Below are 16,946 nucleotides of genomic sequence, written 5' to 3' on the forward strand. Positions count from 1 at the left end.
TGGGTTTTCTTCTCTATATGTTTTCTCCTCAATTTTCGTATGAGCTTTAAGAAAAATCAGTTGATGAAATTTGAAAGTTAAATTAAAACATGATTTTTTCCCCTAAAATCCTCCGGTTATTGCTTATATGTTTCTTGCTATTTCAATCTAGTTCACTTTGTGTTTCCATGGCCTTGCTATTGTTATGCTTACTCACCAAGTATGACTAATTTTTTGAAAAGTGTTATGAAATGTCTATTACTGTTTGTAAAATGTACTAATGAACTGTTTGATTTAGTTATGAAATATCTATTATGTATTTATTTATTTATTTTGGTGATTTTACTTTTGAAATTCCTCGCTATAAATGCATAAATTCAAGCTTATTGCTTGGCTTTACAATTATATGTTGAGATTTTGTTATTTAGATAACATACTAATTCTCAAAGGTCAAGAGACGACAATATAATTCTCAAAGGTCAAGAGACGACAATATATTTGACAGAACAATAAAAAATGAAAGGCCTAACTTTTTCATTTGCTTTCTCAATGAGAGAAGTGAGATTAGAACTTGATTCATAGGTTGTAGTGGAAGTTTTCAGTCAAATGCAAAGTATGATTGGATAGTTATTGATTTTTAACCGTAGATTAACTGTTATATGTATTTTGCTTATTTCCATGATGTTTATCCTTCACAAGGATAATGAATGATGAAATTTATGTTTAAGACATAACTTTGGAATGTTTTTGAACAACACTCTCTTTGTATGGTAGGTCAATGGTGATAACCTACGTATAACGCTCCTATGTCAAGGAGAAATATATTGTTAAACAAAGGTTGTTTGCGCTTTTTGAGAACCCAAAATTCAATAACAAACATCCATTCGACTTTAATCTTTCTATACTTTAAATAAGTGAAGAAGAACAGAAAACGATTCTAAACTTTGATCCACTGATAATTCTTAAGGACGTGTTTGTCAAAAAAAAAATACACATATATTTGTAAACTAGTCATTTCGATAAATTTATATGATATTAAATAGCATTTTTCATTACTATGTAATGAGTGAAAAAAAGTTCGTAATGTTTTCATCAGTTAACAAACCACATCACAATATATGATCATTCAAACTTCTTTGCTCTCCAAAATTCATAATAAATAAGCATCACCTGCTGTATTAAAAAAAAAAAAAAGATAACTACATATACCAATTAAGAAAAGTGCCATATTTTTCTTGTTCAACTTTTTTAAGAAAGAATTATAATTTGAAATTGTCTAATTCTTTTATCAGAACTATTTAATCCAATCTTACTATTATGAAACAATCATCAACAAACTAAGAAGTTTATTTTGGGTAGATCACTCAAATAAGAAGAAGTTGAATGAACTGAAAAAGTATTATCTAGAATATAAGAACATTACAAAAAAAGGCAAGTCAATGGTCTCTCTGCGGAAATAAAGAGAATTAAAAGAGTATCTTGAAATCTAAAGAGATTACAATAACTTAAGAAGAAATCTTTGTTTGCCTGCTAGCAAAACAACATCAATAATAACTAAGAAAAATAGCAAGGAAAAACCTATTTCTCCTTAAACCAAAAATTCAGTTTCAAATTTTCTCAACCCAAAATTCCAATCTACAACCTCAACTAAGAAAATTTGAACGGAAATTGAGAAGAAATATACCTTAAATTGCAAGAAATTCTTTAAATTTAGTTGAGGAGAATTGACATAGTACTCCCCTCTTCTCTTGGAAAATGAAATGTACGTTTATAGACTATGTATTTCCGCCAATCGAAGAACTCTGGAAGCTCCAAGAATGAAAGAGACGGTTTCCAACTTGAAAATATATTGAAGATGCTTCTACATTTATAGTTAGGAATTTACTATTCTGCCCTTAAATCACCAAAAAATTTCAAATTTACTTTGAAATAAATAAATATATGAAATCTTCAAAAATAAAATAAAAATAAGGTGGAAGGTAAAAGTAGTGCCCAAAACAGAAAGTGAAGTCGAAATGCATCTCATTAATAAAATTAGCTAATATAAGTTTCTAGCCCTTAGAGACATTCCACATCATCTCTAGTAAAATAACTAAAAGATACCTATTTTGTCCATTTGAAAAAGGGAGAATTACATGGTTAAGCAAATATTAGTTACGTAGCTGTCATGGATATAATTTTAGATAATTTCAACTCATGACTAACGTTCAGTACTAATTATGTGGCTGAAATTTGAGTTTGTATAATTCGTCCGTGTGTATATTTTATAATTTGTATAATTTAATTTTTAACTTTTGTATAATATAATTTTTATAACTATTTAGAGTTCAAACATATGTATTTGTATGAATTTGTTGTTTTGTGTTTATAAAAAATAAATTAGTTACACAAACAAACCCATGAATTATACAAATTCACTTATCCACAAATTATAAAAAAACAATAGCTTAAATTGTAACTGTAACACGTAAATATACAGATTATAGGTATAAAATAAATTATAGTGGCTATTTGCGAAAATTTTCATTTGAAAAAGTTATACATTTTGGGCCATTTTAGATGATTATTTTTGGGCCCAAAAGTGTTTCTTCCCAACAATAAAACCTAAAGCCCTAGGTTTACATGTAAAAGCCAGTGCCTTAGTTTCCGCCTCTTTGCTCCTCCGCAGCAACAACCCTTCTGATCTCTTTCTCTACCGAATCAAATCGTAAGTGTCTCTTTGCCTGCATTTCTTTACTCACATACCATTGTTTATTGTAGTTTCTGTTTAGATTTGTCATCTAAAAATGTGACTTTTTTCACATTCTTAGAAGCTTTCCTGTGCTGTGATGTCTTTTAATCTCTTTTTTTTCCCGACCCATGTTGTAAAAAGTAGTTTTTCTTACAATCTCATTGTTGATATTAGCAAGTGTCCTTACCCTTTCACGTTTTAGGGTTCTTGTTTGTTGTATTTATGGTAAAATTTATGCTACTGATGATTAGTTTTAACAGGGGTGTCAATGGAAGTAGGAATTTGGAGTGTAAAAATGTGATTTTTTTGACAGTTGCAGGTTTTGCTCTGAAGTAATGGATTTTAATCTCCTTTTTTCCGACCCATTATAGAGAAAGTAGTTTTTATACTTTCTTATTGTTGAGATTACTGAGGGTTCTTATCGTTGTATGTTTTAGGGTTCTTAGTAGTTGTATTTATGGTAAATCTATGTGAGTGATGATTAGCTTTAATGGTGGTGTAATTGGAAGTAGGAATTTTGAAAGTAAAAGAGGCAATAAAATGGGTGGTGCTTTAAGCAAGTAGTTTATGATGTTCTGTGTAAGTGGGTTGATGTGTGTGTGATCTTGTTCTATTACAGAGAACACACTTCTATTGTTGCATTGTATTCTCAGTACTCTCTCTCACAGATGGACCTTATTATGCTTATTTGATAACGGGTGGTGGTGAGAATTTGTTTCTTGTTCTTTTATAAAGGAAGCTTATGGATGTAGGTCTGTGTATTGGTAATTATTGTGTTGCCTTCTGTTGAGTCCTCACCGTGGCTATTTTGCTTTCCAGATTTCTGAATTTTGCTGGTCTGTCTCTAATCTATGGTTATGAATACATGTGAATTGTGCTGTCAACCTAGTGTCTTTTAGAGGACATTGACTGTATCTTGATATCATTTGATTCTTTTTGTTTGTCTTTTTGAGCTATTTTTGCGGTTACTTTTTTTTGACTGTGCATCTGATTATTGCATATACTGGGTACAGTTAGATAAGAAAAGATGGTCAGAGTTAGCGTGCTGAATGATGCTCTCAAGAGCATGTACAATGCTGAAAAGAGGGGAAAGCGTCAGGTCATGATTAGACCTTCATCAAAAGTCATCATCAAGTTCCTCATTGTTATGCAGAAGCATGGTATGTTAATTTCTTAACTGTATGCACTGCAGCATCACCCTATCATTTTCTTACTGTTATCTATGTGTAGGTTACATTGGAGAATTTGAGTACGTCGATGATCATAGGTCCGGAAAGATTGTTGTCGAACTGAACGGAAGACTAAACAAGTGTGGTGTCATTAGTCCTCGCTTTGATGTTGGAGTCAAGGAGATTGAAGGATGGACTGCTAGATTGCTCCCTTCACGACAGGTATAGTAATTAATATATTCACTTTGTTTCCTTGATCAATATATAGAACTCTATTTCTGGTTATCTCCAAATTGAGCCTTGCTTCTAGCGTCCGAAATGATTGTTGGGGTGAACAAGTCATGGTCATATTAGCTTTTGAAATAGACATAAATATTATTTTTTGATTCCTTACTTCTTTGTTGAAACAAGTCGTGGTCATATTATCTTGTGAAATAGACATTAATAATCCTTGATTTCTTCTTTGCTGAATCATGAATTGGCTTGCTACTTGGGCGTTTAACCAATGTTCCATTGTGAAATTTGAAAAAAGTAGTTTTGTTTCAAAGGGAAGAAATGATATTTGAAAATTATTGCTACTTCTTAAGCATTAAAAATCTTGACTACTTGGGGCAATCATCTTTAATGCTTACAAGACCCATCCATTTATAATTGTCACATAGCAAGCGCTCTTTGTAGATGCTAGCAGTTGAGGCTCTCCTGTAAAGGAAGCATTCCTCTATTACCAAAAGGGGAAATTTTGTATCCTATGGCTTGGCTAACAGAGTCTCGATCTGCAGTTATATTTGTATTAGTCCATGAGAAGCGTGTTTCTTTGAAGAAGTATCTCAAGAGTCATTCTGTGGATTGAAGTGTCATATGTAGTTCATACTATACTTGATACTAAGCAAATGAAATTGCAGACATTTTCTGTGATCAGAGATGCAGTAAAAGTCGTACTTGTTTGTCAGTTTTATTGTGTCTATTTTATGTGTTGATCTTTGCATATTGGTTTTCAACTTGCAGTTTGGGTACATTGTGCTGACTACCTCAGCTGGTATCATGGACCATGAAGAGGCTAGGAGAAAGAATGTTGGTGGAAAAGTTCTTGGTTTCTTTTATTGAGTCATGTTGACAAGAATGAAAACTTTGGTTTTGTTGTTTGTTGGCTCGTTGTATCAGACCTTTTTCTGTTATTCTTTTTCTTGTTACCATCAAATTTAGTAGGGATTTTATTGAAAATTTTGGGAGGACTATCTGATTTTGTTGAAAAAGTTGCGGGTGCTTATAGCCTGTCGAGACAAGTGACATCTAAAGTTGCAGATGTTCGTGCTTGTGTTTTTTTAATCCCATATTGTGTTAAGAGTATATCATTTGTGCAAACAGTGAATTTGATTAATTATTTTCGTAAAGTTCACATCATAAAATAGACATAGTGAAGTTCTTAGATGTACTTGATTATAAGGTTTTACTAGTATTCTTGTCCGCGTGTTACATGGATATTATAAAATATGATTATGCTTTTTTAATTATTACAAAACTAAATCTAATTGTATTTTTATAGTATTATCGTAACTAAAATAATATAAAATGTGCTATATGTAAATATTAATTTTTGAGATTTTGTAAAACTATAGCGGGAGCATCAAATGTTAAAAATGAAACAAACTTCAATGTAGCAACATCAGTTTATGAATTTCAGTCAACTACAAAACTTTCCAATTATGAGGACTTCGGGAGAATGAAGTCAGAAATTTCTCAAGCTGAATTCTCCAGAAACAAGCCATCGGACTTGCCAAAAGTTTGAACCATGGACGTTGATTTAAGCTCATTTGACAGTGATATTTCCTAAATTGATTCTCCAAAACGTTCTTTTCCTTAAAGACTCTTTAATATGTCAAATGTTTTGTATAATCTCACTTGTGTTTATTGAGAAGCAAGAGATCGAAGTGATCAACTGAAGATAACAAGACAAGGAGCAAACTTCTAAGTTTGTTTAAAACTAATAACTTTTCTTTGGATGCAAATTTATAAGATTATCTCAACATCACATATTCCTCCATTCAATGAATATGGAAAATTCAAACGGCGAGCAACTGTCCGAAATAAACAATTTTTATGTGGATGTAGGACAGTTATTGAAGTTCTTTGAAAGAAAAAGAAGCCGTTCAAAATATGAGCAACAACACCTCATCCAAATCTCCAACAAAGCATGAGTCGCAATAAACTTAAAATGTTCAAAGTAGGAACAAACGAAAGCACCACTCAACGTGCACAAAAATATTCAATGATATCAAATTACATATGAATAATATTCACAAATTCCTTCAATATGAGACGCGGTAATGGGAACCACCTAGAGGGTCATCATCTTCAAATGCCAAGAGGGTCATTGCATCTTCAAACGTCGAGAGGTTCATCACCTTTAAATGTCGAGAGTCATTGCATCTTCAAACGCCAAGAGGACCATTGCATCTTCAAACACCAAGAAGGCCATCATCTTCATTTGCAGAGAGAGTCATTGCAGTTAAACACCGAGAGGGTCATTGCATCCTTAATCGCCAAGAAGGAAATTACATCTTTCATTATCGAAAGGTCCATTGCATCTTCAAATGCCGAGAGAACCATCATATATGCAAATGCCAAGAGGGTCATTGTACATTCAAACGCCGAGAGGGTCATCATTTCCAAACCACCAAGAGGGCTATTACATCTTCAACCGCCAAGAGGGACATCATCTTCCATTTTCAAGAGGGCCATTACATATTCAAACCGCCAAGAGGACCATTACATATTCAAACCACCAAGAGGGTCATTGCATATTCAAATTACCGAGAGGATCATCATCTCAAATGCCGAAAGGAATATCATCTTCAAATGCCAGAAGGTCATTGCATTCAAGCCGCCAAGAGGGTCATTGCATTTTCAAACGCTGAGAGGGCCATCATCTTCATATGCCAAGAGGGTCACTGCATCTTCAAACGTTGTGAGGGCATCTTCAAATGATGAGAAGTCCATCACTTTCATTTACCAAGAGGGCCATTCAAACGCCGAGAGGGCGATCATCTTTATATGCCAAGAGGGCTATTGCATCTTCAAATGCCGAGAGGGACATTGCATTCAAGTCGCCAAAAGGGCAATTGAATATCCAAATGTCGAGAGGTCCATCACCTTCAAACGCCGAGAGGGTCATTACATTAGAAAGCCGAGAGGACCATTGCATTTAAACGCCGAGAGGGCCATTGCATCTTCAACCGCCAAGAAAGCCATTGCATCTTCAAATTTCGAAAGAGTCATTGCTTCTTCCAATGCCAAGAGAGCAATATCATCTTACCAGTAAAGCTTTGACAACATCGTCATATCATTAGATTAATATCATCCTGCCAATGGACCATCAATGTAGCAATATCATCTTATCAATCGACCATCAACATCTTCATCATCAATGTAGCAACATCATTTTATCAATGAAGTATCATTATCAACAATATTACATTATCGATAAAGTCATTATTATGTCGCATCATATCAATCCATTATCTACTGTGTCAACACTGATAAAGATTGACCTCAAAATATTTAGAAAAAAATGTGTCTCGAATAGGGTAAAACATAACACCTCTCTGGAAAAATTCCAGTTTCAATTAACAAGGTTTTCCCAATCTTTGTCGAGAGCATCCAAGAGGATGAATTCCCAAATCAAACCATAGATGCGGATGACATCAAAAGGGATGCAACACCACGTGGAAATTTTCTTAGCGGGGAACTTGGACATAGTCCAAAGAGGAGTATCAAACTCTTAGGACGCGAGGTGAGGAGAAACCTCCACCATAATCAAACCACACCACTGTCAGGCATGTGAATTTCTCTTTTAGTTTATTAGTTTCAATTTCGCATTCAGAAAACTTCCCACTCTCACCGAATTTTACACCATTATCAAGATTTTAAAAAAAATTGTAAAAACTTTCATATTTTAAATTGATTTTTTAAATTTATAAAGTCTCAAAAAATCATGGTGCCGACACGTGCCACTTTTTTTTCTCCTATTATATATAGATGGATACTAATATGTTATATATATATATATATATACTAAAAAAATAAAAAATAAAATAAGAAAAAAGGGATACTAAAAAATAGCGTTGAAATAATTTTTTTTAAAAATGTAGAATTATAGAAGAGAATTTATCAAAGAAAAAATTAATACAGATAATCACTTCAAATATACTTATTACTTAACCATTCATCCTCCATTATAGTAATTCTAAACATTTACTTAACTTTTTCTCCTACACTTTAATTATATGAAAATATTATTTATCGTTAATGATTATAAATATTCACATTATTTGTGAACATTTTTTTTATGTTTACTTTATTTAGAAAAAATTCAAGAGTCTAATTATAAGTTTTTATTAGATATATAAGTTTTTTTTTAATCTTAACATAAAAACTTTTATCATTCATTTATAATTGTTCATTTATTACTTATTTTATTATGCATTTTAACAATAATATATTGTTTTTATGTTAATTTTATATCACTAAAAATTATTTTACCGAACTAAAATCATGTATCACCCATTTCGTTCCAAAGAATCAATTACTTTTTTAAGTATTCAAATTATAGATAGCTTATCTATTACAAATAATTTTTCATATTTCTAAGACTGTTTTTAAATTTATTACTATTTTATTTCTTTTGATATTTTAATTTTTTTTTTAAAAGACTAAAAATCTCACTTTAAATTTTTAACAAAATATCAAAGTTAATCATATTTAATATTGAGAATTCATTCAAATGGATAATAAAGTCATGAATTCTTAATTATATATTTTAACTAACATAAAAGAATAGGTACTATTCAACAAAAAGAAAGTATAGGTATTTGACCGTATTGCTAATTTAAGGTATTTATTTTTTAATAAAATTAATTCATGAATTGAGTTGAAATTACAAAGCTAAATAATAAAATTTATTAGCTAATCTATTTGGATTTAAGAATTAAATAAAAATGAAAACTTTATACACTGCGCGTAGCACAGCTACTTTTATTAGTTGTCTAAATAAGAGAATTTTCAGTTTCAATAATTTTTAAATTTGATGATGAATGCAACAAAACATATAAAGTTTCTTTATATATGTCATTTCATAAAATTAATGCATAAATGAACTTTTTTTATTTTATTTCGCACTTGCGAGTTATCTTAAAAATATATATTTCATCAACTAGACAAATTGAAGGAGTAATTCATATTCTTTAGTTACATTAATCAATCAAAATAAATTAATTTATATTAATTAATCAAAAAACTTAACTTCAAAAAATCATTAAATAAAAAAAGAAAGTTGTAAACTTATTTAGTTTCTCGATGTACATAAAACTTAATATGGAGACATGTAAATAAGAATAAAGGGAGTATAAACGTAACAAAAAATAATTTTTTTTAAAGAGTATTTTAAAACCACATTATAGAAAAATGTAACAAGTATTATTTTTATACAATACAGTATACATTATATGGGGAGTTTCCATTTGGTCAAAAAATGATTTTGGGCCCAAGTGCTTCTTCTTCCTAACAATAATAAAACCTAAAACCCTACGTTTATTAGTAAAAACCAGTGCTTCATATTGCCGCCTCTTTGCTCCTCCGCAGCAACAACTCTTGTGATCTCTTTCTCTACCGAATCAAATCGTAAGTGTCTCTTTGCCTGCATTTCTTTACTCACATACCATTGTTTATTGTAGTTTCTGTTTAGATTTGTCATCTAAAAATGTGACTTTTTTCACATTCTTAGAAGCTTTCCTGTGCTGTGATGTCTTTTAATCTCTTTTTTTTCCCGACCCATGTTGTAAAAAGTAGTTTTTCTTACAATCTCATTGTTGATATTAGCTATTAGCTATGCTTCTTGATAGTTGTATTTATTGTAAAATTTATGCTTGTGATGAATGGAAGTATTAATTTGGAGAGTAAAAATGTTATCTTTTTTGACGATCTTTGAGTCTTTGCTCTGATGTGATGGCTTTAAAACCTTTTTTTTTCCGACCCATGATGGAGATACTAGTATTACATACTTATTGTTGATATTAGCAAGTGTGCTTACCCTTTCACGTTTTAGGGTTCTTGGTTGTTGTATTTATGGTAAAATTTATGCTAGTGATGATTAGTTTTAACAGGGGTGTGAATGGAAGTAGGAATTTGGAGGGTAAAAATGTGATTTTTTTGACAGCTACAGGTTTTGCTGTGAATTGTGAACTGATGGATTTTAATCTCTTTTTTTTTCCGACCCATGATAGAGCAAGTAGTTTTTATACTATCTGATTGTGGAGATTAGTGAGGGTTCTAATCCTTTTATGTTTTAGGGTTCTTAGTAGTTGTATTTATGGTAAATCTTTGTGAGTGATAATTAGTTTTAATGGGGGTGTAATTGGAAGTAGGAATTTGGAAAGTAAAAGAGGCAATAAAATTAAGCAAATAGTTTATGATGTTCTGTGTAAGTGGGTTGATGTGTGTGATCTTGTTCTATTACAGAGAACACACTTGTTACACTTTTTGATAATGCGTGGTGGTGAGAATTTGTTTCTTGTTCTTTTATAAAGGAAACTTATTGATGTAGGTCTGTATATTGGTAACTATTGTGTTGCCTTCTGTTGAGTCCTATCCGTGGCTATTTTGTTTTCATGATTCTGAAGTTTGCTGGTCTGGTTTCTAATCTATAGTCACTAATACATGTGAATTTGTGCTGTCAAACCTAGTGTCTTTAAGAGGGCATTGACTATATCTTGCTATCATTTGATTCTTTTTGTTTGTCTTTTTGGAGCTATTTTTGTGGTTACTTTTTTCGATGGTGCATCTGATTATTGCATAAACTGGGTACAGTTAGATAAGAAAAGATGGTCAGAGTTAGCGTGCTGAATGATGCTCTCAAGAGCATGTACAATGCTGAAAAGAGGGGAAAGCGTCAGGTCATGATTAGACCTTCATCAAAAGTCATCATCAAGTTCCTCATTGTTATGCAGAAGCATGGTATGTTAATTTCTTAACTGTATGCACTGCAGCATCACCCTATCATTTTCTTAGTGTTATCTATGTGTAGGTTACATCGGAGAATTTGAGTACGTCGATGATCATAGGTCCGGAAAGATTGTTGTCGAACTGAACGGAAGGCTTAACAAGTGTGGTGTCATTAGTCCTCGCTTTGATGTTGGAGTCAAGGAGATTGAAGGATGGACTGCTAGATTGCTCCCTTCACGACAGGTATAGTAATTAATATATTCACTTTGTTTCCTTGATCAATATATAGAACTCTATTTCTGGTTATCTCCAAATTGAGCCTTGCTTCTAGCTTCCGAAATGATTGTTGGGGTGAACAAGTCATGGTCATATTAGCTTTTGAAATGGACATAAATATTATTTTTTGATTCCTTACTTCTTTGTTGAAACAAGTCGTGGTCATATTAGCTTGTGAAATAGACATTAATTTTTGATCCCTTCTTTGCTGAATCATGTATTGGCTTGCTACGTGTGCGTTTAACCAATATTTTATTGTGAAATTTGAAAAAGTTAGTTTTGTTTTGAAGGGAAGAAATGATATTTGAAAATTATTGCTTCTTCTTAAACATTAAAAATCTTGAGTACTCGGGGCAATCATCTGTAATGCGTACAAGACCCATCCATTTATAATTGTCACATAGCAAATGCTCTTTGTAGATGCCAGCAGTTGAGGCTCTCCTGTAAAGGAAGCATCATTCCTGTCTATCCAAAGGAGAAATTCTGTATCCTATGGCTTGGGTAACAGAGTCTCGATCTGCTGTTATTTTTGTATTAGTCCATGAGAAGTGTGTTCTTTGAAGAAGTATCTCATCAGTCATTTTGTGGATTGAAGCATCATATGTAGTTCATACTATACTTGATACTAAGCGAATGAAATTGCAGAGATTTTCTGCGATCAGAGATGGATTAAAAGTCGTACTTGTTTGTCAGTTTTACTGTGTCTATTTTATGTGTTGATCTTTGCATATTGATTTTCAACTTGCAGTTTGGGTACATTGTGCTGACTACCTCAGCTGGTATCATGGACCATGAAGAGGCTAGGAGAAAGAATGTTGGTGGAAAAGTTCTTGGTTTCTTTTATTGAGTCATGTTGACAAGGATGAAAACTTTTGGTTTGGTTGTTTGATGTCTCGTTGTAACCGACCATTTTCTGTTTTTCTTGTTATACAATCAAATTTAGTAGAATTTTATTGAAAATTTTGAGACCATCTGATTTTGTTGAAAAACTTGCTGGTGCTTGTTGCCTGTTGAGGCCATTGACATCTAAAGTTGTAGATGTTGATGTTTGTGTTTTTTTTACTAGCATAAAAGGCAAGAGAAACGTATCTTTTCTTCTAATCTTGTTAGCTTCTAAGAGCAGGCATACATCTTACATTTCTAGTAAAATGAACAAACAAAGGTTTGAGAGTGAGATTGTGTTTATAATCCAATATCCAAGTATATCATTTGTGTAGTCAGTGAATTTGATTAACTATTTTCGTAAAGTTCACATCATAAAATTGACAAAGTAAAGAGAATTTTATAACATGTATTTGGTTATTAGATATTATAAAATGTGATTAAGATTAAAGCGGATATTATAAAATGTGATTATGCTATTTTAATCATGACAATACTATAAAATCTAATTGTATTTTATTGTATTGTAGTAATTAGAATAATATAAAATGTGTTAAAGTAAATATTAATTTTTGAGATTTTCGTAAAATTACAACAGGAGCATCAAATGTTGTTAAAAAAGATTTTACTTTTTTAAAAATAAAATTTCATACTCTCAAATGAAAAAAACTTCAAAATTTAACATCTTCACTCGTATTATCTACATTTTTTCCTCGTCTAATTTTTTGATACAGTATATACATATATATGGCGGTTTTCATTGCAACCGAATTTTTGTTTCTATCCAATTTGGGGAAATAGTGTGCTGAAGAAGTTAAGCTTTTACTTAGTTTTAAGTTGGATCTTTCGTATAAATCAATTCATTGTTGTGGGATTAGTATCTCTACTGTTGTTTGTTCCTTAATCTTGCAGAAGGGCCATGGTATTCCTGATTCCCTTATGAAAGATATTAAAAACATAGCGCACGGATATTTTCACCAGTCCTATGAAAAGAAAATCAAGATCAAACTCTCCGCAGAAACTGGATACAAATTTATTCTTGTTGTTAACTTAAATTGTTGCTATTTCGATATGTTGTCTTTATTAATGGTTTCTTATGTATCATGAATGTAGAGGATATCAAAGAATTGGAGAGAATATATAACCAAAGGCATACCTGATAACTGTTAATGCAAGAAAGAATATGCCTTGTGTTTATCTCATCAAAGTAGTCAGTGGTGTAAACAAAAGGAGTAGACAGTTCCTGCTCTTGAACTCTTGATCAGACAGAACATTTGATATATTTTTGAATGTTTCAACTTTTTTTAATCTTAAAGCATACATTACTTGTTTTTTTTCCTTTTTCCTTACCCATAATCAATATGCATGATAGTGATGGCTATAATTGTTTGGATTTTACTTTTACTCTATATCTCTTCTTTTTCCTATCTTATAACCCTTAACCAATTTATTTAACTTGTATTCAAATTGGGAAGAATTAAAGTATAGTGCATATGAATAGATAAGAGGGTAGTATGATTTTACCCTTAACTAATTTATTTAACTTGTATTCATATTAATTTTTATATTTTTACTATAAATTTCATGTTTGAGTTTTACGTTTTCTAGTTAGGCAGTCTATCTTTCCTACCTTTTCAATGAAATAACATATTTGCATTGTAATTTTTAGTCAAGAAAAATATTTTGTATCTACTTGTAAAAAATAGACTTATCATATTACTTTATGTATTTTTTCAAGTTACAACTGTTATCTCAAGTTGTCAAATAATATTGTTCTTTGTTATCTTTTCAAATTTGTAAGTTGTATATAAATGAAAGCACAATTTTGTTTAATATTTTAAAATTTTGAATTGACCTACTTAAATATTATTATTTACTAATAATGTTTTTGAGAATAAAAATCAAAGTATTGTTTTACAACAAATAATTTATGTTTGCATTAACTTGAAAGAATCTTTCTCAAGTTACATAGTAAAATATTGAGAAAATACAGAATTATCCCATTGAATAATTTAAAAGTGATATAAATATTCCTTTTTTTTGGTATTCGTTGATAATCTTGTTGTCACAACATCATTTTCTTTTTGTCTATAATCAAACTGAAATTGAAATTGGAAAATCAAATCTGCTATCGAGTTAAAAATTTTCAAATTAAAATTTCTTTTTGTGATTTTAGCATTTATTTGAACATATTTATTTTCTTTATTTTAATTTCGTTATAGTATATTTAGTACACTATCATCAATATTTAAAATAGTATAATTCAATTTTTTTTCTTCTTCACTACTATAATCATTTGAATATTATATTTCATAATCATCTTTTAAAATAAATAACACATTTTTTATGACAAACTTCAAAGCTTACTCTTTTCGGATGATAATAAATATTTTTTAAAATAAAGTTTGTACTCAGTGATAAATATCAAAAGATAAGTTTCGTGGGATAAATTTAATAATTGGATGAATTTTGTGTATTAAAAAATAAAAAAGTAAATTTTGTGTTATAAGTTTTTTTGACATTTTATAGTGAAAATATGTCATAACGCTATAAATAAGTTAATCACTTTCAAGGTAATTTTTGAAGCTCCCTTTAATGCCACACTTCTCACAAAATTCAGAAATATATTTATAATTCTCACATGTGATTTCTTTTAAAAATATTTTTATTATAATGAATAAAATCAGTCTTAAACACGTATTGTAAATTGATTTACTTATCATTATTTGAATATTTTGTTTAGTTAATAATTTTTTTTTATGTGTATAGTTTTAAAAAATAATGTTTAGTTAATATAAAAGTGCACGTTTTAGTTAAAAAATATATTTTTGAATAGTACCTTTAAAAATGTTCATAAGGTACCAATGAATACCTTTAAAATATTATTTTAAATATGTAGTTTTAAATACGTAATCTAATTTTTAAATCATAATATTTAAATATAAAGTTTAATTTTTTACAAGATAATATTTAAATATGAAATTTAATTTTTTTAAACCTTAAAAGTAATTAACAAATATTAAAACTACAACATCAATGTGTAACTATTTTGGCTTGTTGTGAAATAGGATCGACATTTATGAATCATATGATTTTTAATATTTTTTCATTGTGTCGATATCTATCAATTCTAAAGTATTTTGAATTTTGATTTTTTTATTGAACTATTTTACATTATATTTTAAAAATATTTTAAAACTAAATTTAAAATTAAAATTCAATTAAAATAATTATTTAAATAGGTAATTTAAATTTATTCACATAATAAATACAGTAGAATTACTTAATTTTAAAAATTCTTAATCAGTTTCAAAAAAATATTAATTTGAGAGATTATATATTGTGACTACAAATATGTATACTTAATATTTTAACATATCATTTAATTAAACAACAAATAATAATAATAAAGAAAAATATATATATGATGAAACTAGTTCATGTTTAATAAATTTGTGTTGTCATTATTGTTGGGGTTCTAGAAACCTTTCAATTTTTTTTATAAAAGTTTATTTTGAAACCATAAGAACTTTCTATATGATTTCCTAGTTATTATAATGTTTCAATGAAGCACAATCAATATTTTTTTCTAATTTTTTTTTATACCTCTCTAGTACTAAATTAAATAAATATATTAATTTTAATAAGTCTTTATTTGTGTATGATGTGATTCATATACGTTTGAGATATGAAAACAATCATATAATAGAGAAAACATGATGATAATTTCAATTTTCTTCATATTTCACTCACATACATTCCAAGTGTAATCGGATAAATATATTCTTATCATTTAATCTTTTTCTAGAAAATTCATGCGTAACAACAACTCCTTTAAATAAATAAGAATAATTATTTTGTCAACTTGATGAATTTCAGATTTTTAATTTTGAGTATTATAAATATAAATTTTAAATTTTTAGATTTAGATATAATTTATCTTTTGACGGTTAGAAATTATAAACCAAAAATTTACTCCTTCTTTTATTCTTTTTATTTTTTTTTAATCTTTAAGAAATAAGAAAAGAAAAATAAATAAACAAAAAAGAATTAGTAGAACGGAGGAAACTTAGAAATTGAAAAAAAAAATATATCTTTTAATTTTTTACTTGCTACTGTCATATTTTTAATTATTTTGTTAGATCTTGAAATTGCAACTAAGAAGAGTGGATCAGACATATTTCTTTGGTGCATTTCGTGGTTCCTTTCTCATTCTTAATTATGAAATTATCAAAAATTAATTTAATTAATCATTTTCAGTGAATTGAAGACATAATTGAAAAAATATTCAACATTTATGCAACCTAAATCGTTCGATTAACACCACTAGTTAAATAAACACAATAATTGTGGCTAGGGACTAAAAATACCTATTTTGTCTATTTGAAAAAGAAAAATTACATGGTTAAGTAAATATTAGTTCCTTAGTTGTTATAACTGTACTTTTAGTTAATTACCACTGATGACCAACGTTCAGCGATAATTACGTGGCTAAAATTTTGAATTTGTATAATTTGCTTGTTTGTATATTTTATAATTTTTATAATATAATTTATAACTTTTGTATAATATAATTGTTATAATTGTTTAAAGTTCAAATTTTGGGTTCCCACTGATTTTTATGTCATATTACACGGTCTTACATGATTAATTTTGCTTCTTGAATTAATTCATGTAACATAGGATACTTATGTTAACTATAACTCTATCATTATGTATAATTTTTTTTATCGTCCTTTTATTTTGAGGTATTATTTGGTTCTTATTAATTTTTCTTCTTTTCTCTATCAAGTGAAAATGGTCTAACATAAGGTGATAAATATCTAAAACTAGTTATGTTTCATGTATTCATTATTAGGAGTATTGATTTTGTGTAGTTTTTACATTGAATTAATTTTATTTAGTTAAGAATA

The 16,946-nt window shown here is 29.3% G+C and overlaps 2 protein-coding genes and 2 long non-coding RNA genes across 4 annotated transcripts; 2 read left to right on the top strand and 2 right to left on the bottom strand.

Moving 5' to 3' along the window:
• Window positions 1-976: 976 nt before the first annotated feature.
• Window positions 977-1,803, bottom strand: LOC138348319 (uncharacterized). Its single transcript, XR_011220823.1, has 2 exons — window positions 1,664-1,803; window positions 977-1,152 (listed from the first exon to the last, which is right to left on the bottom strand). It is a non-coding gene; the product is annotated as an uncharacterized lncRNA (long non-coding RNA).
• Window positions 1,804-2,503: 700 nt separating this feature from the next.
• On the top strand, window positions 2,504-5,226 carry LOC101247608 (small ribosomal subunit protein uS8z/uS8w). The gene is made up of 4 exons (XM_069297251.1): window positions 2,504-2,686; window positions 3,724-3,870; window positions 3,941-4,101; window positions 4,885-5,226. The coding sequence occupies exons 2-4, from the start codon at window positions 3,738-3,740 to the stop codon at window positions 4,981-4,983; spliced, it is 393 nt and encodes a 130-aa protein (XP_069153352.1). The 5' UTR covers window positions 2,504-2,686; window positions 3,724-3,737; the 3' UTR covers window positions 4,984-5,226.
• Window positions 5,227-9,256: 4,030 nt separating this feature from the next.
• Window positions 9,257-12,140, top strand: LOC138348320 (small ribosomal subunit protein uS8z/uS8w). The gene is made up of 4 exons (XM_069297252.1): window positions 9,257-9,555; window positions 10,741-10,887; window positions 10,958-11,118; window positions 11,900-12,140. Exons 2-4 carry the CDS (start codon window positions 10,755-10,757, stop codon window positions 11,996-11,998), a joined length of 393 nt encoding a protein of 130 aa, XP_069153353.1. The 5' UTR covers window positions 9,257-9,555; window positions 10,741-10,754; the 3' UTR covers window positions 11,999-12,140.
• Window positions 12,141-12,198: 58 nt separating this feature from the next.
• On the bottom strand, window positions 12,199-15,871 carry LOC138348322 (uncharacterized). Its single transcript, XR_011220824.1, has 2 exons — window positions 13,190-15,871; window positions 12,199-13,016 (listed from the first exon to the last, which is right to left on the bottom strand). It is a non-coding gene; the product is annotated as an uncharacterized lncRNA (long non-coding RNA).
• Between the last annotated feature and the right edge of the window lie 1,075 nt (window positions 15,872-16,946).

The sequence above is a fragment of the Solanum lycopersicum genome, chromosome 4, assembly GCF_036512215.1.
Source record: "Solanum lycopersicum chromosome 4, SLM_r2.1".
NCBI lineage: Eukaryota > Viridiplantae > Streptophyta > Magnoliopsida > Solanales > Solanaceae > Solanum > Solanum lycopersicum.

Coding starts and splice junctions, on each gene's coding strand:
- LOC138348320 (XM_069297252.1), top strand. CDS start 10,755: ATGGTCAGAGTTAGCGTGCTGAATGATGCTCTCAAGAGCATGTACAAT. Junction 10,888..10,957: donor CATTGTTATGCAGAAGCATG/GTATGTTAATTT, acceptor ATCTATGTGTAG/GTTACATCGGAGAATTTGAG. Junction 11,119..11,899: donor GATTGCTCCCTTCACGACAG/GTATAGTAATTA, acceptor TTCAACTTGCAG/TTTGGGTACATTGTGCTGAC.
- LOC101247608 (XM_069297251.1), top strand. CDS start 3,738: ATGGTCAGAGTTAGCGTGCTGAATGATGCTCTCAAGAGCATGTACAAT. Junction 3,871..3,940: donor CATTGTTATGCAGAAGCATG/GTATGTTAATTT, acceptor ATCTATGTGTAG/GTTACATTGGAGAATTTGAG. Junction 4,102..4,884: donor GATTGCTCCCTTCACGACAG/GTATAGTAATTA, acceptor TTCAACTTGCAG/TTTGGGTACATTGTGCTGAC.